General features: G+C 40.8%; 3 protein-coding genes across 8 annotated transcripts; 2 read left to right on the top strand and 1 right to left on the bottom strand.

Annotated features, from left to right (window-relative positions):
* Positions 1–1192: 1192 nt before the first annotated feature.
* ric8b (RIC8 guanine nucleotide exchange factor B) lies at positions 1193–14357 on the top strand. 3 transcript variants are annotated; one of them, XM_088298483.1, is made up of 11 exons: positions 1204–1323; positions 2086–2142; positions 2512–2559; positions 4207–4839; positions 6074–6168; positions 7133–7283; positions 7447–7542; positions 7630–7774; positions 8274–8418; positions 8805–8924; positions 11429–14357. In XM_088298483.1, exons 1-11 carry the CDS (start codon positions 1216–1218, stop codon positions 11535–11537), a joined length of 1707 nt encoding a protein of 568 aa, XP_088154609.1. In that variant the 5' UTR covers positions 1204–1215; the 3' UTR covers positions 11538–14357. The 3 variants fall into 3 exon arrangements, with proteins under 3 accessions (XP_088154610.1, XP_088154609.1, XP_088154611.1); XM_088298484.1 differs by lacking the exon at positions 2086–2142 and having other exon boundaries at positions 1193–1323; XM_088298485.1 differs by lacking the exon at positions 1204–1323 and having other exon boundaries at positions 1979–2142.
* On the bottom strand, positions 13533–21593 carry LOC148335173 (NAD-dependent protein deacetylase sirtuin-3). The gene is made up of 8 exons (XM_088298486.1): positions 21395–21593; positions 16247–16454; positions 16004–16162; positions 15698–15930; positions 14985–15085; positions 14752–14913; positions 14471–14683; positions 13533–13830 (listed from the first exon to the last, which is right to left on the bottom strand). Exons 2-8 carry the CDS (start codon positions 16444–16446, stop codon positions 13717–13719), a joined length of 1182 nt encoding a protein of 393 aa, XP_088154612.1. The 5' UTR covers positions 16447–16454; positions 21395–21593; the 3' UTR covers positions 13533–13716.
* Positions 21594–21980: 387 nt separating this feature from the next.
* Positions 21981–25655, top strand: tmem263 (transmembrane protein 263). Of its 4 annotated transcripts, none has more exons than XM_088297469.1 (3): positions 21981–22120; positions 23339–23407; positions 23998–25655. In XM_088297469.1, the coding sequence occupies exons 2-3, from the start codon at positions 23341–23343 to the stop codon at positions 24294–24296; spliced, it is 366 nt and encodes a 121-aa protein (XP_088153595.1). In that variant the 5' UTR covers positions 21981–22120; positions 23339–23340; the 3' UTR covers positions 24297–25655. The 4 variants fall into 4 exon arrangements, with proteins under 4 accessions (XP_088153595.1, XP_088153598.1, XP_088153596.1 ...); XM_088297472.1 differs by lacking the exon at positions 21981–22120 and adding an exon at positions 22368–22515; XM_088297470.1 differs by lacking the exon at positions 21981–22120 and adding an exon at positions 22595–22741.
* Positions 25656–25692: the final 37 nt, after the last annotated feature.

The following is a 25692-nucleotide window of genomic DNA, read 5'->3' as shown; positions in this document are numbered from 1 at the left end:
TTTTTTTTATTTATTTAAAATTGGCCTGCGCTGTTTTATTTTGTATTTATTCTAAATAAATAAATGAACACTTTTTACAGTACTTGCTCTATAGTGGAATTTTATTCCATTTTTAATGGGGAAAAAAATTTAACGAGATAACAGAGTGAGTTTGTTGTAATTGTGTTCACCTTTTACACACATACACAAACGTACAAAATGCAACATTCCCTGTATAGTCAGTTCACTACAAGACCATGAAGATTTGATAATTTATGTTAGAAAAGTCAATGTGCTCTTCTTTCTCACTTCTTAACTGCACCCCAAGTGACCAAACTGCTGGGGGGTGGTTTGGCCTCGCTACAGAATACAATGACTTTTCCACAGAAAGAATGTCTTACCGAATTGGGGTCACTGCAGCTCAGTCCCGTAACCTTTCGACCCCTGACCCCCACTGAGGTTTGTATTTATTGAAACATTGATCTTGAGTGTCATATGAGCCTAGCGACTGAAATCTAATCCAAGACTTTGAATGCAGCAATGTAAAAGAAGACCACCACGCATTGATTTAATGGTCTGTATCAATATGAATACTCCCAGCCATAGGGTAAAATATATAATGCTATACATGCAATAAAGCACGCTCGAATCCTGATTTATTCACGACTTGAATGGACAGGTGTATGGCTTGAACACTCAATGTTTGTTCTGACTTCATTATATTATTATTTATATAACTATTCATCCAATCGTTTTACATCGCGCTGATAGGATGTCAGGAAAGCTGGAGGCAGGCTACTCCCTGAATTGGTTGTCAGCCAACTGCAGGTCACAATATATGATTTTATTGTTAGGATGTATACATTATTGATAATAAAGGTGACTTATATTGTCCCACAAAATTCTAGATTGCAATATGCAGCATATCTGGGGTCACCAACCTTTTTGAAAGTGAGAGCTACTTCTTGGGCACTGATTAATGCTAAGGGTTAACATTCTGATACACACTTTTGAAATAAAAAATTTGCTCAAATAACCTTTCATGATTTTATGACACATTATTATTAATATAGTGTGACAAAATTGTTGACTGGTTAGCACATCAATCTCACAGTACAGAGATCGAGGGTTCGATTCCAGGCTCTGGCCTTCCGTGTCCGCCTCCCTCATTCCAAAAACATGCTTGGTAGGTTAATTGAACGTTCTAATTGACCCCAGGTGTGACTGTGAGTGTGAATGGTTGTTCGTCTTTGTGTACCCTGCGATTGTCTGGCAGCCACTTCAAAGTGTACTCCGCCAACTGCCCGAAGACAGCTGGGAACCGCTCCAGCACGTCTGCGACTCGTGAGGATAAACTGTTATTCATATATAATATAATGATAATCATTCATGAGAAAATTTATCATGTTAATGTTTTTTGACAACAATTGAGAAACGTAATTATCAATGGCAACACTTTTGTCATTCCAATATTAAGTTAAAAATTACTTGGGCAATAATTCCGTAATGAGAATAATATATTGTAATTAATTTAAATGTTTTATCTTGTATATATTTTGCTTTTATGCTTTTATCTCACTGAGAAAGTATTTTAAACGAAGTGATTTACAAATAAACGAATTATTGTTGTGCATGTATGTATGTAATATATATATATATATATATATATATATATATATATATATATTCTCAGACAGACGTGTTCATGTTTTTAATTCCCTTCATAAAGCTGATGATATATTTGACTATTTGTCCGTGTTACTGCATTACGTATTATGAAGTGAATTAATGACTTTAACTATGAATTGCCGAATAAAAATATTTAAAAAATATGCTTGAAGAGTTGATACGATTTTATCTATTCTAAAAGAGACATTTTTTAAGTCAATTACATAAAAGATTAGAATATAAATAATCAGAATTCTGTCGCTGGCAGCGGTCTTTCGAATCGGAAACAGTACCGGAACTTCCGTACCGGCGAATCGACACCTAAACGCATCAAGCTAGCTTGACAGCTAGCTAGCTAGCCACTTAAAACCCACACAAGCAGACAGACGTGTTGTTTCTTTGACAGCCGTGATGGACTTAAATAATGTGTTGTCGCAGCTCGAAAGTGCGGACGGGGTGGACATTGAGCAGCTTCTCCAGGAGTTTAATCGAGAGGTTAGCTGTGTTCGGTTTATTTTTACGTTTATTTTTTATACGTCCGCTAAAAACAAATATAGCCCAAGCGTTAGCTAGCAGCCTTGCTAATTAAGCGGATTGCTTTTAAGTACGCAAGTTATCCCGATAAGCCTAATAAAGACAAAAGTACAGCTTTGTGATCTTTAATGTTCATTTGTTACATTTATTCCGACGCCAATAAAATGTACGTCAAACCTGCTTTGTGTACAGTGCACCCAATCGTTCTAATAAACGATGCACTTGTATAGTTTATGCGGTCATTATAAGCAACATTAAGTGGTTTCAGCTTTGCCTTCTGTTGTGCAGTTGGTATGTTAATTTCCTACAATGAGCTTTTCTCCTTTTCAGAACAGCCACACCTTCACATTTGACCAGAAGGAGGAAACTCTGCGCAGTGTAAGCAAACGCCATCACTTTATTGCATCCATCATTTGAGACCTTTCCCTCATAAGGGTGCAGAGTGAACTGGAGCTCGTTCCAGCTGATTTGGGGACAGACTGGCGAGGATACACGATGGAATGATCGCAAGTCAATCGTATGGCAACAAATAAACATACAAGCATTTATGCACTCTCATATTTAGACTTACTAATTTAGAGTCCTTATTAAACCCAAAGCTGACTTTGGGGAATTGCATACTGGGCTGGTCGTCAGTGTATTGCAGGGCAGCATATAGACTAGATCTAGGCAAAGTACAGCCATGGGGCCAAATCGCACCCGCGAACAGTCTCTGACAGTCCCTCACAGTGACCTTGAAGACAAAGTAAACTGAAAAGGATGTTGCTTTTATTTTATTTTCACACTTGTGAAACTCTAAGACAAGTGAGGTTGCAAGCAAGAGCTACAACTTGTCTGCAGTTTTGCCAACTTTGCAACATTTTTCATTTATTTAGTGACTTTTCCAATACCTTCAGCTACCATTTTTCCAAAAATGACAACAGTGGTAAGCAACGTTCGTATTTCCTGCACGGTAGAGAAAAGCAGGCCTAGAAAATTTGGCCTGATAATACTGTGTGCAAATTTACAGTTATACTGTACGTATTGGGTGTATTACAAGTCATCACTGTAACATTATACATTGCTGTCAAACATATTATACTACCCACTTATTTATTTTGGAGTTCTGTTCATTTTTTTGGTCAGGTGTGTCTGGCTAGCGATTACAATTTAACAATTTATTCACAATAAATACCATAATTAATTGCAAATAATCACATTTTTCAACTACAATTTTTTTGCGATGCTAGTAACAGGTATTTATTTGAATGATATCTTGTAATTAATGTAAAATCAACAAATATTTTTTTTCAAAGACTGTCATAATAGCTTTATTTCATCATTGAATACTGATCTAAATGGACTCATCTTTAGAAACGATTCTCAAAATTTATACATTTAGTTCTGCCCAAAAGCACCACATTGTTGGTTTACAAGGCCCAGTGGTAACTTGAGCAGGGTGTTTTGTTGTGAGATGATGTGCTAAAGATGCACATATTTAATACAGTATTTGAATTTGGCTTTGTAAAATATGCAAATATTTTTTTAAGTAAATAAAACAGAATTAACCGAGTTAAAATATTTAACTGCATTAAAAAAAATTTAATTAATTTCGAGGTAACGCTTTAATTTTGTTTATGCTTCATTTATTCGGTAGAATTTTTTTGCCGTTGTCACAGTGAACACTTAAATGACTGCAGGTCAAAGTGTTTAGTGAGCTAACTCTAATTGAAGAAAATAAATTGTCTTTCATTGTATAATTCTTGGTTCATTTGCCTTTTATTTAGCATTAGGTGAACCTTAAGACCAAAACATTTATGAATATTAAATCCTATATTGGTTATTGTAATACATATTTATTGTTTGTTTGTTGAAAAATAGATGGAAAGAGGACCTTGAAAAAAAGATTTATATTAATTCACAAATCGCAATATTCAGGTAATAAAATTGCAATTTAATTATTAAATAAATCCTTCAGTTCTAGGCTTATTTTCAATATCTTTGGTCTAATGTCACATTACCAATGTTAGTCTTTTGCTATTTCAGAAGCTGTGCCAAAGTGTGCTGATAGTTCTTGGGATGCAAGTACAGCCCGGCTGTCAGAAGACATGTCTGGAGACCCTCCGCATCCTCTCCCGTGACAAGTGCGTTCTGGCACCTGTTGCCACCCGAGACGGTATGCTCACTCTGGCCAGGATGGCCCGGTTGTGCGCCGGGGAGACAGCGGGCGACGGCCAGGATCCCCCGCAGCCGAGCGCGCCGATGGCCGAGGAGGAGAGGGTGGTAGTGGTGGAGGCCCTTAAGTGCCTGTGTAACGTGGTGTACAACAGCGCGGCGGCTCAGCAGGTGAGCGTGGACGTGAAGCTGGCCCACGGCCTGTGCGCCAGCCTGCACACGGCCGCCGCGTGGCACCACGAGGTGGGCCTGTTCACGCTGCGCCTCCTCTTCCTGCTGTCGGCGCTGCGCTCGGATCTGCGGGTGGAGCTGAGGAGGGAGAGACAGGTGGTGAAGCTCCTGGCCGAGGTCCTGGAGCACACCCTGGACGTGAGGTGGGACGGAACCTATGAGGCCGCTCGGCCAGACCCGCAGGCCCTTCCTCTGCCTGCCGAGGACAATGAGAGAGCAATGGAAGCGCTCAAAGCCATGTTCAACCTCACTGTGTGCAACGTTGGTGCAAAGGTGAGCCTGTTGTGCTTCTCATCGACCGGTCTTCTAAAATGCTTGTCCTCATTAGTTAAGTAAATGATTTGCATTCACAAGGTGCTTGGCATGGTTAAAATACATTTACTAAAAAATGTTGGGGTTACAACTTTTTGGTGAAATTTCAAGATGAACCTAAAGTATTCCCTCTTTGAACCTAAAAGAGGCACAAAAATGCTTAGAAGTGTTTGCCCTTGGAAATGATAAAAAAAATATAATAATCCTAATAAAAACCTTGTGAATTTTGCTGTTTGGGTCCTTATTGAAGAACACCAAGTTGTGCAAAAAATAGATATTGTAATGAACAGTTGAAAATGTGCTTTCCTGTTTTGAGAATGTCAAATATGGTTCAACCTGAAATTTTACTCCAAAGCCAATACCCTGAAAAGTTCCAAATCAATTCTATAAAATCTAAATAAAAAAACTGACTATTTTACTGGAATGTCTGTCAAAACAAATGTTTTTTTACTGCCTTTTTAAAATATATTTAGGGCACCATCACTTTTAGTTTGGAAATATCATGTGAGGGACATTAAGTAAAAAGCAGACTGCAGTGACCTAATGTGGCAATAAAAAGACAAAATATCCACCCAGTATTGGAGGAGCTTGTCCAGTGAGCGCTTTGGAAGTGACTGTTTTTCATCCTGAAATGAACCGGGAGATTACAGAAGTGGGGCAATGTGGTGGAACCTATGAGATCGAAACAAAGTCTAGGAGTGGCATTCCAAACTACCCGAGGACGGTTTCATAAAGCTTTGTGGCATGAATCATGTCCAATTGTGTTCCAGTTTTAACATGCTCATCAAAAAGCACACCCTGATTGAATATGACCACAACATTTCTTACGGTGCGCGACATGTTTTTACAAAGTGATCCTTAACAGGTGGCGACTTTAGATGCCAGGCTGTCAGCGGTTAATGTGAATATTAGGGTTGCATATCTACTCCAGTCTATCTCATATGACTTTGGATGAAATGTTTGATACAACCTGGACTGCTTGCATGGCAAACAGGGCCCAGTGTTTCAAAGTCACAATCACACATAAATAGAAAACAAAACAAAAACTGAAGGAGGGCAGCACAGTGGTCTTTTGGTTACAATATCTGACGGCCCACCGGTCAAGTGCTGTAGACTTATATTCGTGCTTGGGCACATGAAATAATATAATAGTTTGACCAGCACTCCTTTTAAAATTCATGTGTTTTTTTTTAAGGAGGATGACCACCAGTACAGAGTTATTGCCGCCATCCTGCGCCATGTGCTGATGTTAAGGACTGAGACAGAAGAGAAAACCGAGGAAGCACACAGGTGGGGAACTCAAGCTTCTCATCCGTTCATTGTTGCTTTTGTGCCTGTGTTGCGTCATGCAATAAATTGATAAGAGTTCAGCAAACAGACAATGAAAGACTCAAAGCAAATATCCCCTGCTGTCACTTTATCACCTTGGCATGTACACGGAACCGGGATTATGTCATGCAAGTGGAGGACTGTGCATTGGTTATCTGCGCCTTCAATGGAGATTTACTTCCTGGACTTAATCCACCTCTGAATAGCACAACCAACGTGTCACAATTATAGAAACTATGCGGACTTTAGATGAGTTGACATTGACAATCGCTGCACATAGAGGCTGAAATCTAATTGGACAAAAATATTGAACATCCTCATTCTGAAGATGATAGACTGTTGGTAATAAATTGATAGTCAAATTAAAGTTGTTAATGCAAGTCATTCTGATTCAGTTATGTCAGCAGAGAAAGCCTCGCTGGCACTGACTGTCAACATTTTGCAACTTTTAAGGAAAACATTCTGTAAGATTTAATTTTTTTCCCCCAGAATTGTGCTTTAGTTTAAAGGAGCTTGCCTTGAAGGGAGTTCATGTTTTAGAAGCGCTCCAATCTTTTCTACAAAGTGATGTCATAGAATAAACCCCTCAGCTGATCTCAGCTTTCGGAGCTTAGTGGCTGCCCAGGAAGCGACTGCATAATAAGCTCATGACTTTGGAGCTCAGGTGCCGCTAACAGATAATCACAGACTTAAGCGGGGTACACACATCCTCATTTTTAACGTCATAAACAATTTTACTGATGGTACATGCATTGCCTTTTCAAACTCGTTCTTGTATTTTTTTTATTGCGGTGATCAGGATAACCAAAGTTCTCTATTTTGAATTGCAAACCACCCTGAGAGGACTTTGTGACCTCACTAGCCTCCCATTTCCTCCCCGAAAGTCTTTGCTGGACCGTGACCATATTTTCCATGTAACCAATAGCCATGCCGTCAACCTGCTGAACAACCTGCCCGTGTCCTGCCTGGACGTTTTAATCGATCTGCCCATGCGTGGAGGCCTGGAGGAATATGGCGGCAAAAACATGGACGCCATTCAGGTGTTATTGGACTTCATGGAGAAACGAATAGACAAGGTAGAAGTTCATCCTTGGCGGCAGTGCATGATATTAGATACATCGGACAGACACACCCTCCCATCCAAATGCCACAGTAGTAATTTTACTTTTCCACTCTCAGATGTTGATTGAGATTCTTTTAGTGTTCTAACAAGTACAGCTAATGATGCATGTGTGTCAGGGCTCCAACTACAAAGAGGGTCTTACTCCTGTGCTCAGCCTGCTGACTGAAGGGTCCAGACACCACAGAGAGATCCGCAGATATATCAAAACTCAGGTACATCATCCCCCTCCCTACCCTCCAAACACCATCATCAAATGTATCTTTATTTATTTTTTAAAATCTTATTTGTGCACTCTATAGGTGCTTCCTCCACTCACAGACGTGAAGATCAGGCCAGAGGTGGGAACCACCACCAGGAACAAACTGGTGCGCCTGATGACGCACGTGGAGATGGCTGTCAAGCAGGCGGCCGCAGAGTTTCTCTTTGTTTTGTGTAAAGAGAGCGGTAAGGAGGGATGGCAAGTGCGCGCTTATCAGGGCATGGGCGGAAACATCCATGTGTCTGTCTCAGTAAAGTTGCTGAAGATTGGGCAACATTTTGGTGAAATCACTTGTGGAAATTTGCCAAAGTATGACTTCAGGAATTTCGCCCAAATGGACAGTTTACGGTTCAATATTGTGCATAAGTTCTTGAGGCTTTTTATTCCCCCCCCCCCATCTCGTCAAAACACATTCCCCCGATTTTTGTTTGATGAAAGTGAAAGTTGTCGGGCTATTTTTTTTTCTAACTTTCCTAATTAATTAGACATGCACGCAATTTCATGTAGATCAGTAAGACAAATGTTGGACCGTTGCGACTGAGTGAGTCGGGAGAAGCGGGGGACTTATTTACGGTTTTAATGAATATTGCAAATTTGGAATCTGAATTTGCATTTTGTCACTGACACAAAATCCAAATGGGTTGCATTCATTTACATGACACACTGTATGTGTTTGTTCCCCAGTGGACAATCTGTTGAAGTACACGGGTTACGGCAACGCGGCGGGACTCTTGATGGCACGAGGGCTGCTAGGAGGAGGGAGGGGAGAGACCGAGTATTCACCGGATGAAGACTCTGACACAGAAGAGTACAAAACTGCCAAACCTTTGTAAGTGTCAGACCCCTTGCTGAATTTTTAAGTTATCCGAGTTAGGAAATGAACAGTACAATGAAAGTCCGTTCATCACGGGCGCATTCCAGGTCCATCTTTCGATTTTGGCCAAGAATGTTCATTTTGGTGCATCCCTATGACAAATGCAACGGTTCGAGAGGATTTCAAATAGTTCATCTTTGGTTTCATTTGACCAGCCTCATGCGAATCTGCTACCCATTTTATTCGCGATAAATGAGGGATAAGTGTACAGTATTTTTCATTTGAGTCACAGCATGACTGGAGCTGTCCGCTCAACAATAAAGCTCTTGTATTTGAGGTCAGTGTACCTAATAAAGTGGGCTGTGCTGGTTTAACACAAAATAACCTTTTTTGTTTCTCAGCATCAACCCCATCACTGGTCATGTGGAAGAACCCATGCCAAACCCCATGGAGGAAATGACAGAGGAGCAGAAGGAGTACGAAGCCCAGAAGCTTGTCAACATGCTGGACAAGTTGTCAAGGTAACCATGGCAACCATTTTCTGTTTGTTGAACAGGACAGTCAAACACTCGCAAGCAGCTGTTGTAGGCCACGATTCGTGGCCAGGTGCTCACCAGGGTTATAATCATTTTGAAATTTTCATTGTATTTCATTATCAGTTACCTTTTATTTTAATTTTAATACTTTTTCGGGGGGAGTTTTTTAAATTGCTTTTTTTTAAAATTTTTTTTTAGTTTTTTTTAATAGCAGGAATTTCTTGTGTTCAGGTATTCAGGAGATCTCTAATCTCGTTGCACACTTGAGTACAATGACAATAAAGGGATTTCTAATTCTAATTCTAATTTAAGTATTTGTTTCGTAAAAATTTAAACAAAAGGTATCATTTAAAAAGAATAAGCAGATAAAGAACCATCCACAAATCAAACAATAAAGCTGCTGTCAAGAATAAATACATTTAGAATATACCCTCAAAGCTTATGCTTGAAATTGACGGAAACAAAGAACATTCCCTATGGCTTTTAAATCCTAAAATGTAGTTTGTGTAGTTATCTTTTTTCTTTTTTTTTTTTTTTTTTTTAAAAACAATTTTGTTTGTGAAAATGTTTTTTTTCTTCCAAATTTAGTTTTTGTTCCTTTCGTTGACTATAATAACCTTGGTGCTCACTTGCGGAGTAAACAGTTCCTCTCGAGGCTAATAAGTTGCAAAACAAAAGCAACGAAGTGTCAAAACTGTTCGTCCAGTCACAAAACAACGAGAGAATGTCATCACTGTCCATACAGCCTTACATGCAAAACAAAACAAAAACCAAAACCCACTCAGACGCATGTTTTTGTTTGTACAACCTTGGAGGTGTTTGCCGGATAAAGGTGTTGACAGGCTGTTATTCACCCTGCTAACATTTTAACAAGCAGCAGCATTGAGGCACCTTGAGATGCTGACCTTTGCTACGCTCGCATCCCAACTCCCGTCTCAACTCCTCCTGCCAACAGAATTGCCCGAACAAGAATCTCCTCTGTGTCAATTAGGGAATAGCATGCGGGAGTGAGACGGACGCCGTTATTAGAGCTCTTTTAATTAGGGTCCACCTAATTGGTTAACGGAGCAGACCTGTCGCAAAGGTTTCTATTCATGTTTTTAATAACCAAAGCGAGTGTCCTGACTTTATTCCTTTGAGGAAGAGGCTGAACAAATGGGCGGGCCTAGCCATTGTTGCAAGGCCTGATGCGTAACGAGGCACGTGCGCACCTAAAGAGGAAGATTCCTTTCCCAGAACCGCTTCCCCTTTCTTTCATCCCGTGTGTTGTGAGTCCAGAACACAGACTCTTAGGGGATGAATCACCCCTGAAAGAATGTCCTCCACTAACTGCTTAACTGCTCCTCCAATTAGCACATACTCCACCTGCATGCCTTTTGTGAATTTGTGTGTCATTGTTAATTGGGGCGAGATGATGCCGCTCGGTACTCTGGGTAAACATCTCGTTAGGCTTTACCGGCTGACTTTTGACCATTGACTTTGGAAATTTTTGAAGTCACTGAGCTGTCAGATGTAGTGCATCACATGACAAGATGTTTCTGATAAACCTTTTCATATTGTTTGTGAATATTGGGCACAATGGTGAATGGTTCGTTTATTTGCTTTGCGATTGGCCGGTGACCAGTCCAAGTAGCATAACTAAAAGCTAAGTCTTGCCATGGACAAGTGTGGGCGGAGTCATTTTTTAGAGGGAGTGGCGACATGCATGCGCACGCACGCACACGCGCACACACACAGGAGGGATAATTGGATTAGGATGAAGGGGCAGTCGTGGCTTTGTGGAGATTAGCCCCAGTGCCTGATCCTGTAATTAAACTGCCACTGGAGGTAGTGGGGAGGCGAGCGGGTGAGTGCTTGTCTGGACTGGGCCTTGAACAAGTGTACATGGGTGGTGTGTGTGTGTGTGTGTGTGTGTGCGCCCGCATGTGCCCGCATGTGCATGTATGTATATTATTTATTTATTTTGTCTGTGCTGAGCTAATATGTGACAAGATGGCGGAACAAGCAAAACTCAAACAAGCGGCGCAATCCTCGTTAAAATACAACGTTAAGAAAAAGTAACGTTCGTCAAGCTATACATTGTCAATCAGGTGCTGCATGTTGCATTTTATTATTAGAGTAAAAGTTATGCAAAATGAGACTAAGTTTAAATGTTTTGTTATAGAAGTTAGACATTTGTTGGGACTGTGAAATTTGTGTTGACATTATTGTACATCAGGTTGTCTTGCCGCATATACCAATAAAAGTTAACGTGTGAAATAAATTCTTGCTCTTCCTTGAGAATAAATGTGTATGTTTTGTGTGTATACGTGTGTTTACTGTTGTCAATTGCCCCGAGAAAAATAAATACTCAAGGAAAGTCTAGAGGCCTGCTAATCCACTTGCGTACAGTATCTTTTCGCTCCTTGCCGCAATTGCTTAAATAATGTCACAGTGCCAGGATCCGTTTGTATAACCAACTCACGAGTCAGCTATGTTTGTGTGTGCAGGCAGAGCTTGATCCGTCCCATGGGAGTCAAGCCGGACGGGACGTTAGCACCCCTGGAAGAAACGCTGCACGCGCCGCCTGGAGACGATGCCGGATCAGACTCTGATTAAAGCATTACAGCCGCATGTTGGCTTGGGAGTGGGCGGGTCTGAGCCCAGACAGAAAAAACAGAGCTGTGTCACACTTCAAGGGCTGGATCTTTCAGACCACCTCATGGAAGGTAGATTCCTCTTTAGTAGTATATTGTCCTTACTATAGCCCACATTTGTTTACGTGTGAGAGCCAAGCACAACCATATAAATTGTCTATCAGAGTCTAGCGTGGCTCATTCAGAACAAAAACAATCTTTTTCTTTACGGTTACAAAATGTCGGACTGTTTCTGCGACATTAAATACGATGTCATTTTTATTCCATTTTTTCATCACAATCAGGGAGTCCGTGACTCGGCCCTACTCTTTAAAGGTTTTGATGCATTTCTAGGTTCATCCTAAAATTTCCTTCGAAAGCCCAATATACTGCAAGCTTTCACATGCAAGTTTGCTCGGCCCTCATTAAAACAGCCAATTCAATAACATCTCAAGCACACAATGTCAAAATGGTCACTTAGTTGAAATCTGTCATTGAACAATAATGCCGTGGAGGAAGCAGTTGTTGATGACTCTTTTCCCAGAGGATCCAGCCCCCGCAGTGTGCAACACAGCTAAAATGGCGCGGGTCTCGGTTCAGGAGGACATCGCTCAAGTCCCCTGTTTCAGCGAAGAGACCTTACTGTTGCACCTTTTTCTTTCGTTCTTTGTTGTTTTGTTTATTTGTTGTTAACTTAATGAGTTATTCAAATAATATTTGATTGAATGGCAATCAATCATTCCGCATTCGTACTGTTTATTTGTAGTACTCTTTCTAACTTCAAATTTTTTAAATCTTTTCTTTTTTTTTTTTTTTCATTTGTTGGATTCACACACTGGCCATACGGGTTGAGGTGTATTTAAGACTTGGGAAGTGTTGCCGTGAGCAGTGAGCCTCGCGGCTTTGCTCTCATCAGCGTGTTGCATGTCAGCTAACATCCTACATTCTCTGTGTTACTGTAAAGAAAATCCAATTTTTATTTCAATATTTACTATACAGTGGTACCTTGACTTACATGGTGGGGTTGGTGAGTCAGTGGTACTGTGATGCCCTCACAATTGGGCAAGGAGTTTGGGGAAAAAACTGTCTAAAATGATAACACTCGCAAGCAGCTGCTCTAGACCACCAGTCATGTTGTCGATCTCGCAGGCTAACCGGCCAACCAATCCAGCTCCTGATGCCACGCCCCTTGAGGTTGGATAACTACAGTATTCACAGTAATTATTTTATAAAACCAGGTTATTGATTTTAGGTCTGAATGATTTAGAAATATAATGTACAGTAATTGTTTTTTTTCCCCCCTCAATGTTGCGATTTACAATGGTATTATTTTCAGAAGGACTGTGGCTTTATCACTTCAACTTGGGTGTCTTTAAGCATGCGGACTGTACAACTTAAGCACCTGTCTAGATGCTATGTAAATAAAATACATATATATGATAAAGCTGACCAACTGAAATGAGGCCACCTAGCCAAAAATGCAGACTTTTGATTTTTAAATCGATTTTGAACTTATTCAACATTAATTGTTCATCCTTAATTTAATTTTAAATACAAGTAATTATTTATGCGCCCATTCATGGAGAGAATCTTAAGTCAAGGTTCCACTGTAATTCCTAAATACAATTTAGGCCACATGAGGCCTGAAACGAAAGTACCGTATGTAACTACGATTCTGTCAGTCACCGCCTTTGGTGGTCAGGGACGAAATATAACTCTGTTCTCAACATTCCTTTCAACCAGTGGACTTAGATGATTGTGAACTCCACGTCTAATCCCCTGCATACATCATTCAATCTTTATTGCATGGCATATCACTCAATTTGGTATGGATGCTTTTTTCCTGGGGAGAATGTGTCTTTTTGCACACTTTTACATGACGTAAACCTCACTATATTTATTTTTTCCGAGTGAATGCATCACTGAAAAAAAAAAAACACTGGTTTAATAAAAAAAAAAAAAAAATCAGTTTGGGCTCATCACTCAACTCACTTTATTAAATATTAAAATAGTGTTTATACTGTATTAAACAGTTGACTGGATTTTTGTCACTTGCTTGAAGTCGACATTTGTGATTTGTACACAGGAACATTAACAATCGTATCAGAAGTGTCAGACATGATCAGGAAAAACAGCATGTTTTGTGTCGGACGTTCCCGCTGTCAATTGCTCGGGCAGGACGACGCAGAGCACTTGCTGTCCGTCTCAGAGTCTGACTCCTCGCCGCCGTTACAGCCACTTCCGCTTCTGCCACTGACCAACGTCGGGATGCGCTGCTGAGATGATTGATTTGATTGGATCAGTTGGTCCTTCACTTCAGAATTTCACATTCAATTTTCATTTATGAAACAAAACAATCCATGAAGCAATTGTTCATTATTTACACTATGTATACAAAGGATGAGTTATTTTTGTAAAACTGCTCCATGACAAATTTCTGTTTAAGGAAATAAGGCATTTTGATTCCAGGATTTGGGAGTAGCCAACACTGAGCAGCAGCCGAATCACAGCTCATTCAGAACTCAAATGAGCAATCTACAATAAGATGACAATTATTCATTTGTACATTACGTTAAAATCCTCTGTTCTGTTCACAAATTGGAGAAATATTTTTTGCTTCTGAAACTGTTATTCACTGGGCTGCTATGAATAGAAATAGTACTATTTTAGTTTTAGAATTTGTCTCTGACAGAAAAGCTACATAAAACCATATAGTAGGATAACCGATTTCGTGAAGCCACACTTTCCACGCTGATTACACCCCTGTCACCTTTTAAAAATAAAAAATACAGTAATTGCATGATGGGCTGTGTCAAATACTTTTTTTTTAAAATATAAACTTTGGATGATGGGCTGCAATTGGCCCACTGGCCAAACTATGGCCACCCCAGACAAAGTTTCTATTTGAGAGCCAACCTCTTGTTCCTGACTCTTCATCAACTCCACAATGTCGTCGTCCCAGCCCAGCAATTCAGCGAACCTCCGCACTGTGTTCTCGAGGTCGCCCAGTTCCATGTGGTCCCCTCTGCGCAGTGGGACCCTCTGGAACGGGCCCACCGGATGCCGGTTGAGGAGGAGGCGCGGCACAGAGGAGCGCACCGTGTTTACCAGGCTGGCAAAAGGCTCGATCTGAAATGGCATTTGTTAGGAATTCAGTAACACTAGAAGGTACGAGCACCGTGGAGGCTGCTGAACACCTGTAGCGAGGTCCCCATGATGATGAGCAGGTCAGCTTTGGGGAAGTCTTTGGTGTGGAGGAAGTATTTCTGTGGAAGATCCTCGCCAAAGAAGACCACGTCGGGCTTTACTGTGGCGGCGCAGAACGTGCACGTGGGGATGTCGCCGCTCATGATGGAATGCTAGGACACAAATGGTGACTTCAAAAGCGGGCGGGCATGCTATTAACGTTTTTGTGAAGGTTCAAACACACCTTTGCTTCCTCGGCGGGGTATGACGTGTAGCACAGGTGACAGGAAGCGGTGGCAAAACTGCCATGAGCTTCTACCAGTTTGTCATCTGGGATGCCACACACTGAGGAGACAAACATTAACTTTTGGGAATACAAGGCCAGTGAGATAGAGGTTAATACAGCTGCTTCACATTCCTGAAGTTCCGGGTTAGAATCTTTGCATGTCTGAAAAACATGCATACAAGTTCAATTTAAGATTCTAAATTTGGGGTTTTAAATCCTATTCCTCGAGGGCTGGAGTCCTGCCTGTTTTCCATCGCTCTCTTCTGCAACACATCTGATTCAAACGATCAGGATCGTTATCTAGCTTCTGCAAACCTTGGTGATTATCTGATCATTTGAATCAGGTGTGTTGCAGCAGGGAGAGATGGAAAACAGGCAGGACGGCAGCCTTGAGGAACAGAGTTGAGGACCCCCTGCTCTAAATTGTCCACAGGTGTGAATGCGAATGTTTTTTTTTTGTCTAAATGTGCTCTGTGTTTGGCTGGAAACTAGTCCAGGATGTACTCCGCCTCTCGGCCAAAGTCAGCTGAGGTAGGTACTTGCGGCCGTAATGCGGACCCCTGCTATAGAAAATGGATGGATGATTGATGGATCTCTACAAGCAGGAAAGTCAGCCACTACCGTCTAATTCAACAGAGACGCTCAACTGCATTTCCATGTTTGTCACTCACGTTTCTCCAGGCCGTCGATGTTCTGCGTGTATATGCGGAGCAGCAGGCCTTTGTGGTGCAGCATGTGGATGAAGTAGTGGATGTAGTTGGGGCGGTGGCTGCCGGGATAGAGCGCTTTGGCTAGAGAGAAGAAAGGCTGCGGGTCGTTTGAGAAGTAGTCGACGTTGAAAATGGCTTCCGGGTAGGGGACGTTGTATGCCTCCAAGTTGGCGTAAAGGCCCGTTCCTGGAGTTCTGACAGAAGCCAGAAGCCAGTTGAGGAGAGGACGTTGAAATTAAGAGCGACAAGAGGGCCCAGAACACGAACCTGAAGTCGGGAATTCCGCTGGCGGTGCTGATTCCAGCTCCAGTCACCACCACCACGTTCTTACAGCGACCCAACTTCATCAAGCGGACCACAGACGCCATACCACCACCGGATTTGGCGACTGGGGGAGCTTTTTGGTGTCCTAATTGCAGTTCTTCACTGAACAGGCCAAGTGAAGACACAATGTGTGTTTTCCAAGATGATGTCATAATCACATTCCGTAGGAATCAAATAGTTTCCCACCTCAAAGTTGAGTCTCCCTGGCCACTTACGCTCCTCTGATGGAGGTCCTGGGCCAGGGATGAGTCAGACGGCTTCTTTCGCTGTTTCCCATACTGGTCCGCTCCAGAGTCGTGAGACTCGGCATTACTGGAACTGCGTGTTATTTGCACGACCGCAGGCCGCAGGTATCTTTTATCTTCGTTGGGCTTGGACCTGTTCATCCTGGCACCTTGACAAAGTGATGAAACTAAATTACAAAACTCGTGCCTGAAAAGGAGGAAACCATTTTCATCCAAAGCTGCTATTTTAGGATCATTTCAGACACTTCTTGAGATTTTTCCAAGAAAGTACTCTTGGAGATAATCAAATTTAAATTTTCAAATCGATTACTTTTTGATTCATCTATTCATTGTTGCACCTTTAAATGGAATACAGATTCATTGCTTGTTTAATTGAAAAAAAAAAAAATCACATAAACTGCCATTGAAATATTGAGGAAAAATATTTTCAAAATCTCATTAGATCTTGCCCCAGATACTGCACACCGTTCTAGAAATGAACTCTATAAAACCATCTTCGTCTGTCACAAAACTCTCATATTGTGTCTTTAGTCATTAAAAATGTGTTGCATTTTTTTTTTTTTTTTTTTGGTTCTCTGGAACAGATTAACTGCCTTCAACTAATCTCAATGGGGAATACGGGTTTACTGTAAATTGGGTTAGGCACTTTGTCAAAAGATGAATTCAATTCGCACTGTATTGGAGACAAACCCACAGTACTTCTTGCATGTGGGGCTGAGCATGGCGGTGATTTTGATGACTCGCCATAAATCAATGTGATAACTCGGCTCTACAAAGAACAAACATTTTATGTGTGATGAACTTCAGTGTCCTCAGGACGCTCATTCCTCTCAGGCAATATTTAGAAAGCTGTCAATGTGGAATCATCTCCGCTGCGGTCTCCCTCTGTGCTGTGAAATGCTTTAAAACAGTCAACTGTTGAACAAAAGCTAATGGCAGCAATATATTTAGCAGCTCCCCCTTTTTTCATCCTGACACCACCTTTACCCAAGCCTCACTTCTGAGGAGCTGCGCTAATACAGTCCACAGCTGTGGCAGCTTTACTGTTCAGTGAAAAGCAAAGGGGGGTGGTGGGGGGGGTGCCCCACCAAAAAAAAAAAAAAAAGACCAAGCTTGACCATGTGTCAACAAACCCAGCTGGGGAACAGAAAGAGAAGATACCCCCCCCTCCCCTCCCTGAGCAGGGACTGCAGAGATAAATGATACAGAGGCGGGATTCAATAAAGAGCGAACAGAGGAGCACAGGGAGGAAGGGGGGCTTCTTTTCCAAAGCTATTCCGGGCGGAGCGGAATGAGTGATCAGCGAGGAAGCAAACAAAAGGAGCTACAAGCCATAAAACGCGGCTGCCTCGGAGATAAGGTCTTTTTTTTCTCCCTCCAGTGGCCCCTTTGCGCCCCCTGGAGGCCACGACAAGAATACAAGAAAATCCGACAATGGATACTTTTCAGGTATAGGTACTCAAATAAAAGCGGTTAAGCCAAATTGTATGAGCATTTATTTGATTGCCGTCTTAGGGTCTATTTACTAGTACGCCCTTTTTTCTCACTAGTAAGACAACTTTGTACTTTTACAAACTGTTATTTTACACAGTACTAATAAGACAGAGAGATGTTACTCGTGAGGCAAATCTTTAGGCATTAGCTAAAAATTTGGGCGCGCCTAGTAATACTAGATTACTCGTTACTATGGAGCGCTTCAGTAGTCATTTTTTTTGCTTCACTCAGAACATGCAGTCGACCTACAAGCTGTCGTACAGCAAGAGATAAAACCTTACAAGTAATAAAGTATTTCTACAACTTTGTTTTAAATTAGTGCAATGAATTGCTTTCCTCGTGAGGACAAAAAGAGTACTAGCATATGGACTTTAAGATGGATATCAAATAAATGCTCAGACAGCTTCCCCAAAACATTATTTGATCAGATGCGGAGAGTACATTCCCTTTATGCAACTAAAAACTTCTTGGACTCATTTGAAAAGGCTAACCCCCCCCCTGCCCCCTTTTTTTTTTCCTGCACATCCTTAAGAACTATTAAAAACAGCAGGATGTAGAGGTTGTCTTTTGTGTGGACTCCCCTCTGTCAGACACTGCTGCTGAGTGTAAGCAATAAATCAGATGCCCATTTAGTTTATTAAGGTGAAAATGGAGGAGGCAACCCATCTTTTTTTTTTTTTCTTAAAAAAAAAAATAAAATCAAAATCTCTGCAGGGAGCCAAGCCTGCTCACCTGCGTCTGAGAAGTCAAACATCAGTCGAATTGGCGAGAGAAGACCTAATTGTGATCAAAAATGCTCTTATGTTTCTGAAATGAAGAAAGAAATCCTTGTATAAATGACAAAAGGCCTTTTAAGACGGATTTGAGTGCCCCCCCCCCCCCCCAACTCCCTTACGCCCACCCCTCCCTTGTTTGGCCTTTCACACAGTTTGCTCTTCACAGTCGAGAAGTCGAAGGCCCGTTGTGGCACCAGTGTGCTGCAGTATCGGACCACCAGCGGTGTCGCTGCTCATATGAGGGCTGCGGTGATCTCATTAGGACCACGGCCCACAACACTGGGCACACTCCAGTGCTCACCATTATACCCTCTCCCACCCAAAAAGATAATCCTTTTACAATTTCTGTAGGAGGGGCTTTGACCCAAACACGGACAAAGAGTAAATCAAGGCGGCGTAAAAACAACCACATGTTGCTCATGTTGCATTAACAGTGATTTGTAGGCCCCATTATTACAACAACAGCACCGAAAAGGTCGACTCGAGAACAAATGTTCCCCTAACCTTTATTGAGCCAAAGCGCATACTTTACATTAGAAAAATGTCATAAAAAAAAGTTTCTGAGAGGCTCCAAAATATTAGATGTCAATCCATCCATTTTCTACACTGCTAATACTTATTCGAGTTGCGGGTGCGCTGGCACCTACCCCACTTTACTTCGGGCAAAGAGCCTATCCAAACGTATTGAATTACACATTATGCTGCCATTTGTTCATTAATCGGTCATTCACCAATCTCACACCCGTACGATAGACTCCTGACGTCATGTGACTGATCCCCGTGTGCATTTGTTTCCGCAGCCAAGCTGACAGGACCGTCGCGGCGGCAAGCGAAGAATTGGACAGCAGTGATGAAATGATGGTTACTGGTGCCTGTGAGTTGGTTATGGTGGCCCTGGTTAGTACATTGTAATAAAGTATCTGGCCCCATCTTGTGGCATATTTCTGTACTTCAGAAGAACAAAATCAGGCAAGAGTTTTTTTTAAACAAATAACTGATGATAAACACCCCCCAAAAATGTGCGAATATGGAAATTCGCGAGAAGGCAGCATTTAGCTAAACATGGCAACACCTCCATTTTGTTATAAATGGTATTGTTATTTTTTTGTGTGTGTGTTTTTCAAAATGTTCAGTAATTTAACGCTACTATAGGAACAATTCCTCTTCATATCACCAGAATAGAGCTCATCCTCTGGGTGGTGTTAGTCCATTCCATTTAACTCTTGCGCTCATTTTGGTTTCCCCCCCAAAAACAAGGGATGGCAACAGGCGTGTAGGTCGCCATGGAAACCTCTTTATCACTTGATCAGAGAGGCAACAGCTCAATGTTATGCCGCCCCACCTGCTCGCTAATGACATATCAGTGTGTGTACTGTTTAACGCCTTTGTGTTGCCCTCCACTGACACAGAGTCGAGCGTGCTAATTTGTGTTAACATAATGGTTGGGGTCACACAAGGGGAATGAGGACGACTAATGACTTGTGTCTCTCGTTACCATGCTGAGGATGTTCCTAACATGCTCCATTTCTAGCTCCATACTACTGAGGCCTTCAACAGATGGAAATGAGACAACAGGCCAACCAGATATTATCTCTCTTAGCGGTTATTTTCAATATTAATTCAAGATTGTATTTTTTGGGGCGTGGGGGTTATTTTTTTTAATTAAAATGTAATAAAAGTTTAATAATAAATATTAAACTGAATTTATTTTTTAAAGGTAAAAATGCAAAAATAATATTGCAAATTTGCCTGGTGTTTTTAATTTAATATGGTAAGTAAACTGCAATGTTGAGAGATCATACTAATTATACATAAGTTCAATGTTATAAGGTAACATACATTTACAAATATATTTTTGGAATTGTAAACTAATACGATGCCTTTTTTTTTTTTTGCTTTGTCCCCGATAACACCGAGCCGGGATTTTTTTTTGTTTAACTTCTCTGAATGTTAACAAAATAGCATATTGAATTGTGAAGCAGTCGTCAACAGAAAAAGGGGATCTGTAATACTGATTATAATGAATGGATGGCTTATTTGTTGAGATGTTTATTAACATGTTTGTTGTAAGTTTCAAATACCTTAAAAATATGTTTGACCCAAGTATTTTTACTTTTCCCCATGTTTGACCCAACATGCCGTATATTAGAAATATCAACATAGTATTTTAATGTGTTAAATAAACTACATTTTAAAAAACTAAATCTAAATTAATATTTTCTTTTTACCAAAGTGTGTTTCCCAAAATTTGAGATTGCATTTTTTTTTCAAAATAGCAACACATTTCCAAGACTTGCAGAAATAGATGTATTCTATGTTTTTTCACTCATTGTATCTACGTGCAATTTTATCCCAATTCCTTAAGTAGTTTAAATATATTTTTCATTCCATTCAGTCCAATTCTGTAAAAACACATATGACGCAGCTTTATATTGATGCCCTATAAATGTTTTTAAAACAAATATTTTGGGCAATTATAAATTTACTACTTTGGTTCGGTTCCTGACATACAAATTCGGGTTACGTCGCAGCCCAACTATTAATGAACAATTCGTAACCAAATAATACATTTGTGCATTTTCTGGCTTTAGAATGCCACCTACTGTAATCGGTAGCTAATTGCACGATGATGCTTTTTTTTCATGGTTGACTCATTTCTTAAATAACAATTAGATTGACTCCTGAGCTGCACACGAAACTGCTTAGCAGCCCGTTTGAATCGTATATCAACTAGAAATACGCGTATGCCAAACATTGCTTCGCTGTTGTGTTAGCTGTTCTGGTGACACAAACATACATTTAAAAACGAGGTCAACTACCTTTTGTCTCCAACGATCTCAACTTCTGAGAGTCCAACAGATGGGGAGTGATGTGGAATGGGGAAAAATAACTGTTTTCGGTGGGGATGGAGGGTCTAAGTTATAGTAAAAAGGTCCAAACCGAAAGGTAAAAGTACATAGCTGTCATCGCATCGGCTGATTCCGCACATTCACGAAAACATTACAAACGCTGGCGGGAAAAACTGGGTTTGTGTCACGTGGTATAGTGTTTCCGTTTTCCATGTTTGTTTTTGTTTTTTTATGCCTTTTGTTTGTGCTGCAATGCCAGGGGGGCATAAGGACAGAAAGGCAGAATAGAATTAATATATATATACACATGTATATATTTATAACAAATCATCATCGAGTGATTTTGTGTGGACTTTGATTAAGCCCTTCCGTTTATATGCAGTGAACAGTGTATGTACTGTACACATATCAAATATTTTTATTTGGCAAAAAATATTTTTATTTTAATTTTTAATCAGAAATTTTCACAATGTTCAAATTCTTTTATTGACCTTTCATTCAAACAAAATCGTAACGAAAGAGAGTTATTCACACGCAGATATTCAAGGGGGTGGAGCCTAATCTCATCCTAGAAAAAAAAACAACCTACTGGGACAGTCCTGTTTCTCCGTCGACAACCATACAAATTCACGCCTCAGTTATTTGAACACAATATTGGGAGTCGATTCTTTGTATCTAAGGGTGTAAAAAAAGAAGGTAAGTTGCCATATTGTATCAACCTACTGGAGTTCGTCACAATATGTCAGCCATAATAACAGCCGCTAACCGTACAAGTTAGTGTAAAAACGTTATAAAACTTGCAAGATTTGGATTTGTTAGCGGTACATAACACGAATATCACAAAGAAAAACATTAAGTGCGTTTTGCCTCGAGTTAATGGGAGGTGCTGTTGTTCACCCGGAGCGAACTGACGTGTCTGACTTGCTGACCTCGAATATTCGAAAGACGGCGAAATAAAAGCTTGCCTTTTCTACAACAATATACCACAGTTTAAATTGGATTTAAATAAGGCGTCTAACATCTTTCTAAACACGAATGCAGGCTTTGCAAGTGTTTGTGTTTCACTTGACGTTGGCGTAAAGTTACCCAAAGTAAGCTCTTGTGGGTTATAGCCGCTTTGCTAGCGTGAGATGCTGTCAATTAGTCGGATTTAAATCCTCGCTCCATACTGCCACGTAGCCGCCGTACATATGTCAACAAGTTCCAGCGTGTCCTGCTTTGCAATTTTATGACTTCAAATAGCTTGCCACGCGTCCACACCTCGTTGCAATTTGTCGGTCCTGTTGTGCAAGCTGTCGTTTTATTTGGAATGAACAGGTCTGCCTTGTTTGTAGATCAGAACAAACTCATTTTTTTTTTTTTTTGCGTTCACAGTTTTGAAAGCTGTTTGATGCAGAATTCCCAATCCTTAACGTCCACTTTAAGATCCATGTACGCTTACAAGTAACATTTTTCCACTATGGTTTGGCATTTCTGCACACTAGTACGGTAATTTTCTCATTTTAGTTAGTTGGGCAGCTTCATGTTACTTGTGAGGCCAAACTACTGGTACTTTCCAAGTGTACATCCTAGTTGAGCCTGATACAGCACTGGAGTTTCCTTGTAATGTCTCATAAGGTAATAGTTGGCCAAAAAAATGGCCTGAGTAATGAAAAAACATCAAAAGTAAGACAGTTATTTTACTAATGTGCCCTTGTCATTCTACTAATGCGCTGAATCGACGTACTTGTGAGGAGAAAGAGAGTACAAGTACATGGACCTTAAGCTGTATGTCAAGTGTATTTATTTATTGATTTGATTGGCATTTGTAATGCTTCCCATCTATTCTTGCTACAGTTTGCTCCTTGATTATACTGTAAGTGTGAATCTATTTTTATTGATATGTTTGTAATTGTCTCCATTATTTCCCCACAGAGATGAGTCAGGAAGAGCAGGTGCTTGAGGGCACACCTGCTAACCTTAATGATGAGCCAGTCGATTCAGGTCAGTGAATCTCTGTGGCTGCTTATGGCATCTATGATTGGGTGGAGAAAAATGCCACAACTCATTTATTTGTCTTGCACCGTGAAAAAAAAAACAACAACAACCCGGAAACTGAAAATATTTTTTCTGTACACACAATGCATTTTGGTATATATTGTTTTGCAAGTGATCATCAGTTGCTGTTGAAGGTTGTCAAATTCCATTTAATTCTTCTGAAAATGAATAATATATGTATCTTTAATTAGAGGCAACACATGTATCTTCCACTAGATGGCAGAATGTGCATTAAACCTGTTTATGCACCTGTTGCCATTTACACAAGTAATGACTTCAAGGGCTAAAATCCGATTCCCCCCCAACCTCCAAAACAAAAAAAAAATCTAAAGCAGTGCAGCCAGCCAAGTGAAATTATGTGAATTAATCACGCTATCATCGATTGGGAAAATAAATTCATTCTCCTTCTTTTGAACAAATGTAACATTTGGGTTTGTAAATGTTGTTGTGATTGTCTTACGGACAGCAGGGAAGGCCTTGCTGGCTCTCGACTGTCCACCATTCCATATCTGTAACATGTCACCTTTATCCACCAGACACCCTCAAAGAGCACCCACCAACTCAGACGGGCATGCTGGGCAGGTTGGCTGGGGGCTTGTACGGCGCCACCAAGGGGGCTGTAGGAGCTACGGTGGTCGGCGTGACCTGGATAGGAGGAAAAAGCCTGGATCTCACCAAGACGGCTGTCAGCTCCGTGGCCGCCGTGCCCGCCGCCGGCGTGGGCCTAATCAAGGGAGGAGTGTCTGCCGTCGCCGGCGGCGTGACGGCGGTTGGTTCCGCTGTGGTCAGCAAAGTTCCAATCGGAGGAGGCAAAAAGAAAGACAAGTCCGACTGATGGCAGGTGGAAGAGGAGAGAGCGAAAGCCACAGTGCCGGGGTGTTGATCACACAAGAGTTGGCTTGCCCCAGCATCAGATATTGGCGGGAAGGAGCAGGTGATAAGCAGCACGGGACTCGAGCTATCAATGTGAATGTTGTTCTTTACTTTTTTGTATTCACTTTCTCTTCAGTATAATGGCATGTATATAAACTCCAAGTAAGAGACTCTACTTATTTGTTGTGCAAGGAACACATTTCTTTACACCTGATAGTCAAGTGGTCCAATGTCTCATTTTGATCACAAATCTCAGGACTGTTCTGACTGCGGCCGCAGAAGGCAAACCCTAATTGCACTTGAAAATCACCAGCAAGACAATCGGCCATGAATGCAAATGAATAACTGAGCATCGGCTTTTTTGGTCAGTGTTTTTACTTACATTAGTCAGAAACGACCAAAAAAAAAAATCCAGATGAAATTTCAGGTTGACTAAAATACAGCCATCCATCTTTCTCTCCAGAAGAACTTACTATGACCTCTGCACGGTTCAATCTTTGAGTTTCACAACTTACTGTTCTCTTAAAAAAGAAATTAAATTGAACTATTCGCAACAAGTGCTTGTGTTGGACCAAAACATTTATAAACATTTCCCTGTCTGTGAGTCTTCCAGTCTCTGTAGCAGATTGGTAATGACACTGTGACTGTGTGACACTCGATGCATGATGTCAAAATGTGAAAAGCAAAATGAACTCGGACATTCATTGATCCAGTCATGATATAAAACAGCGGTAGTAACAGAGAGACTAGAAGAGTCACAGAAAGGTGTTGAAGTTGACGACTTAGTAAATTTATCAGTCTATTCTTGGATCAAACCTTTTGTGAATTTTGCTGCTCAGATTCCTCGTCAATGTACAGAAAGTTGCGTAAAATGTATTGAAACAATGAACAGCTGTGAATTGAAAAGTTAAGACAAGATTAGCTTGACTTGTAGAGGGCAAAAGGTTCAAAGGCAAAAGGGCAAAAAACATTTAAGGTTCATCGTAAAATTACACCCTGACTTATTGTGAGTAATGCAAGACCCCCAAGATGCACAAATATATCTGAAGCGATGGCTCGAACTCGAAGCTCAAGTTCAGACAACATTACAGGCACTATAAAATCAGATTTCAAATCAGTCAATCCACATTTGACCGCTGAATTGAAATTTAAACCAAAACTGAACTCGATGTACCAGCTCTTCCATTTTTGCTTTCAAGGTCATGTTCATGTTCCTCAAGACATGAATGCGTTTTTTTTTTCAAATGTTAACTGTCATGTTGGCAAAACTCTTCTGACTACTTTTGAATAAAAAAAATGGAAAAATAAATTATACAAATTATGAAGTAGTGTTTGTGTGTGTGTGTGCACATGTTTGA

Source organism: Idiotropiscis lumnitzeri, chromosome 6 (genome assembly GCF_059441095.1).
Source record: "Idiotropiscis lumnitzeri isolate Australia: NSW breed Sydney's pygmy pipehorse chromosome 6, RoL_Ilum_1.0, whole genome shotgun sequence".
Classification (NCBI taxonomy): domain Eukaryota; kingdom Metazoa; phylum Chordata; class Actinopteri; order Syngnathiformes; family Syngnathidae; genus Idiotropiscis; species Idiotropiscis lumnitzeri.
The sequence above is the reverse complement of the archived record's forward strand: the minus strand, read 5'-3'. Positions and strand labels throughout refer to the sequence as shown.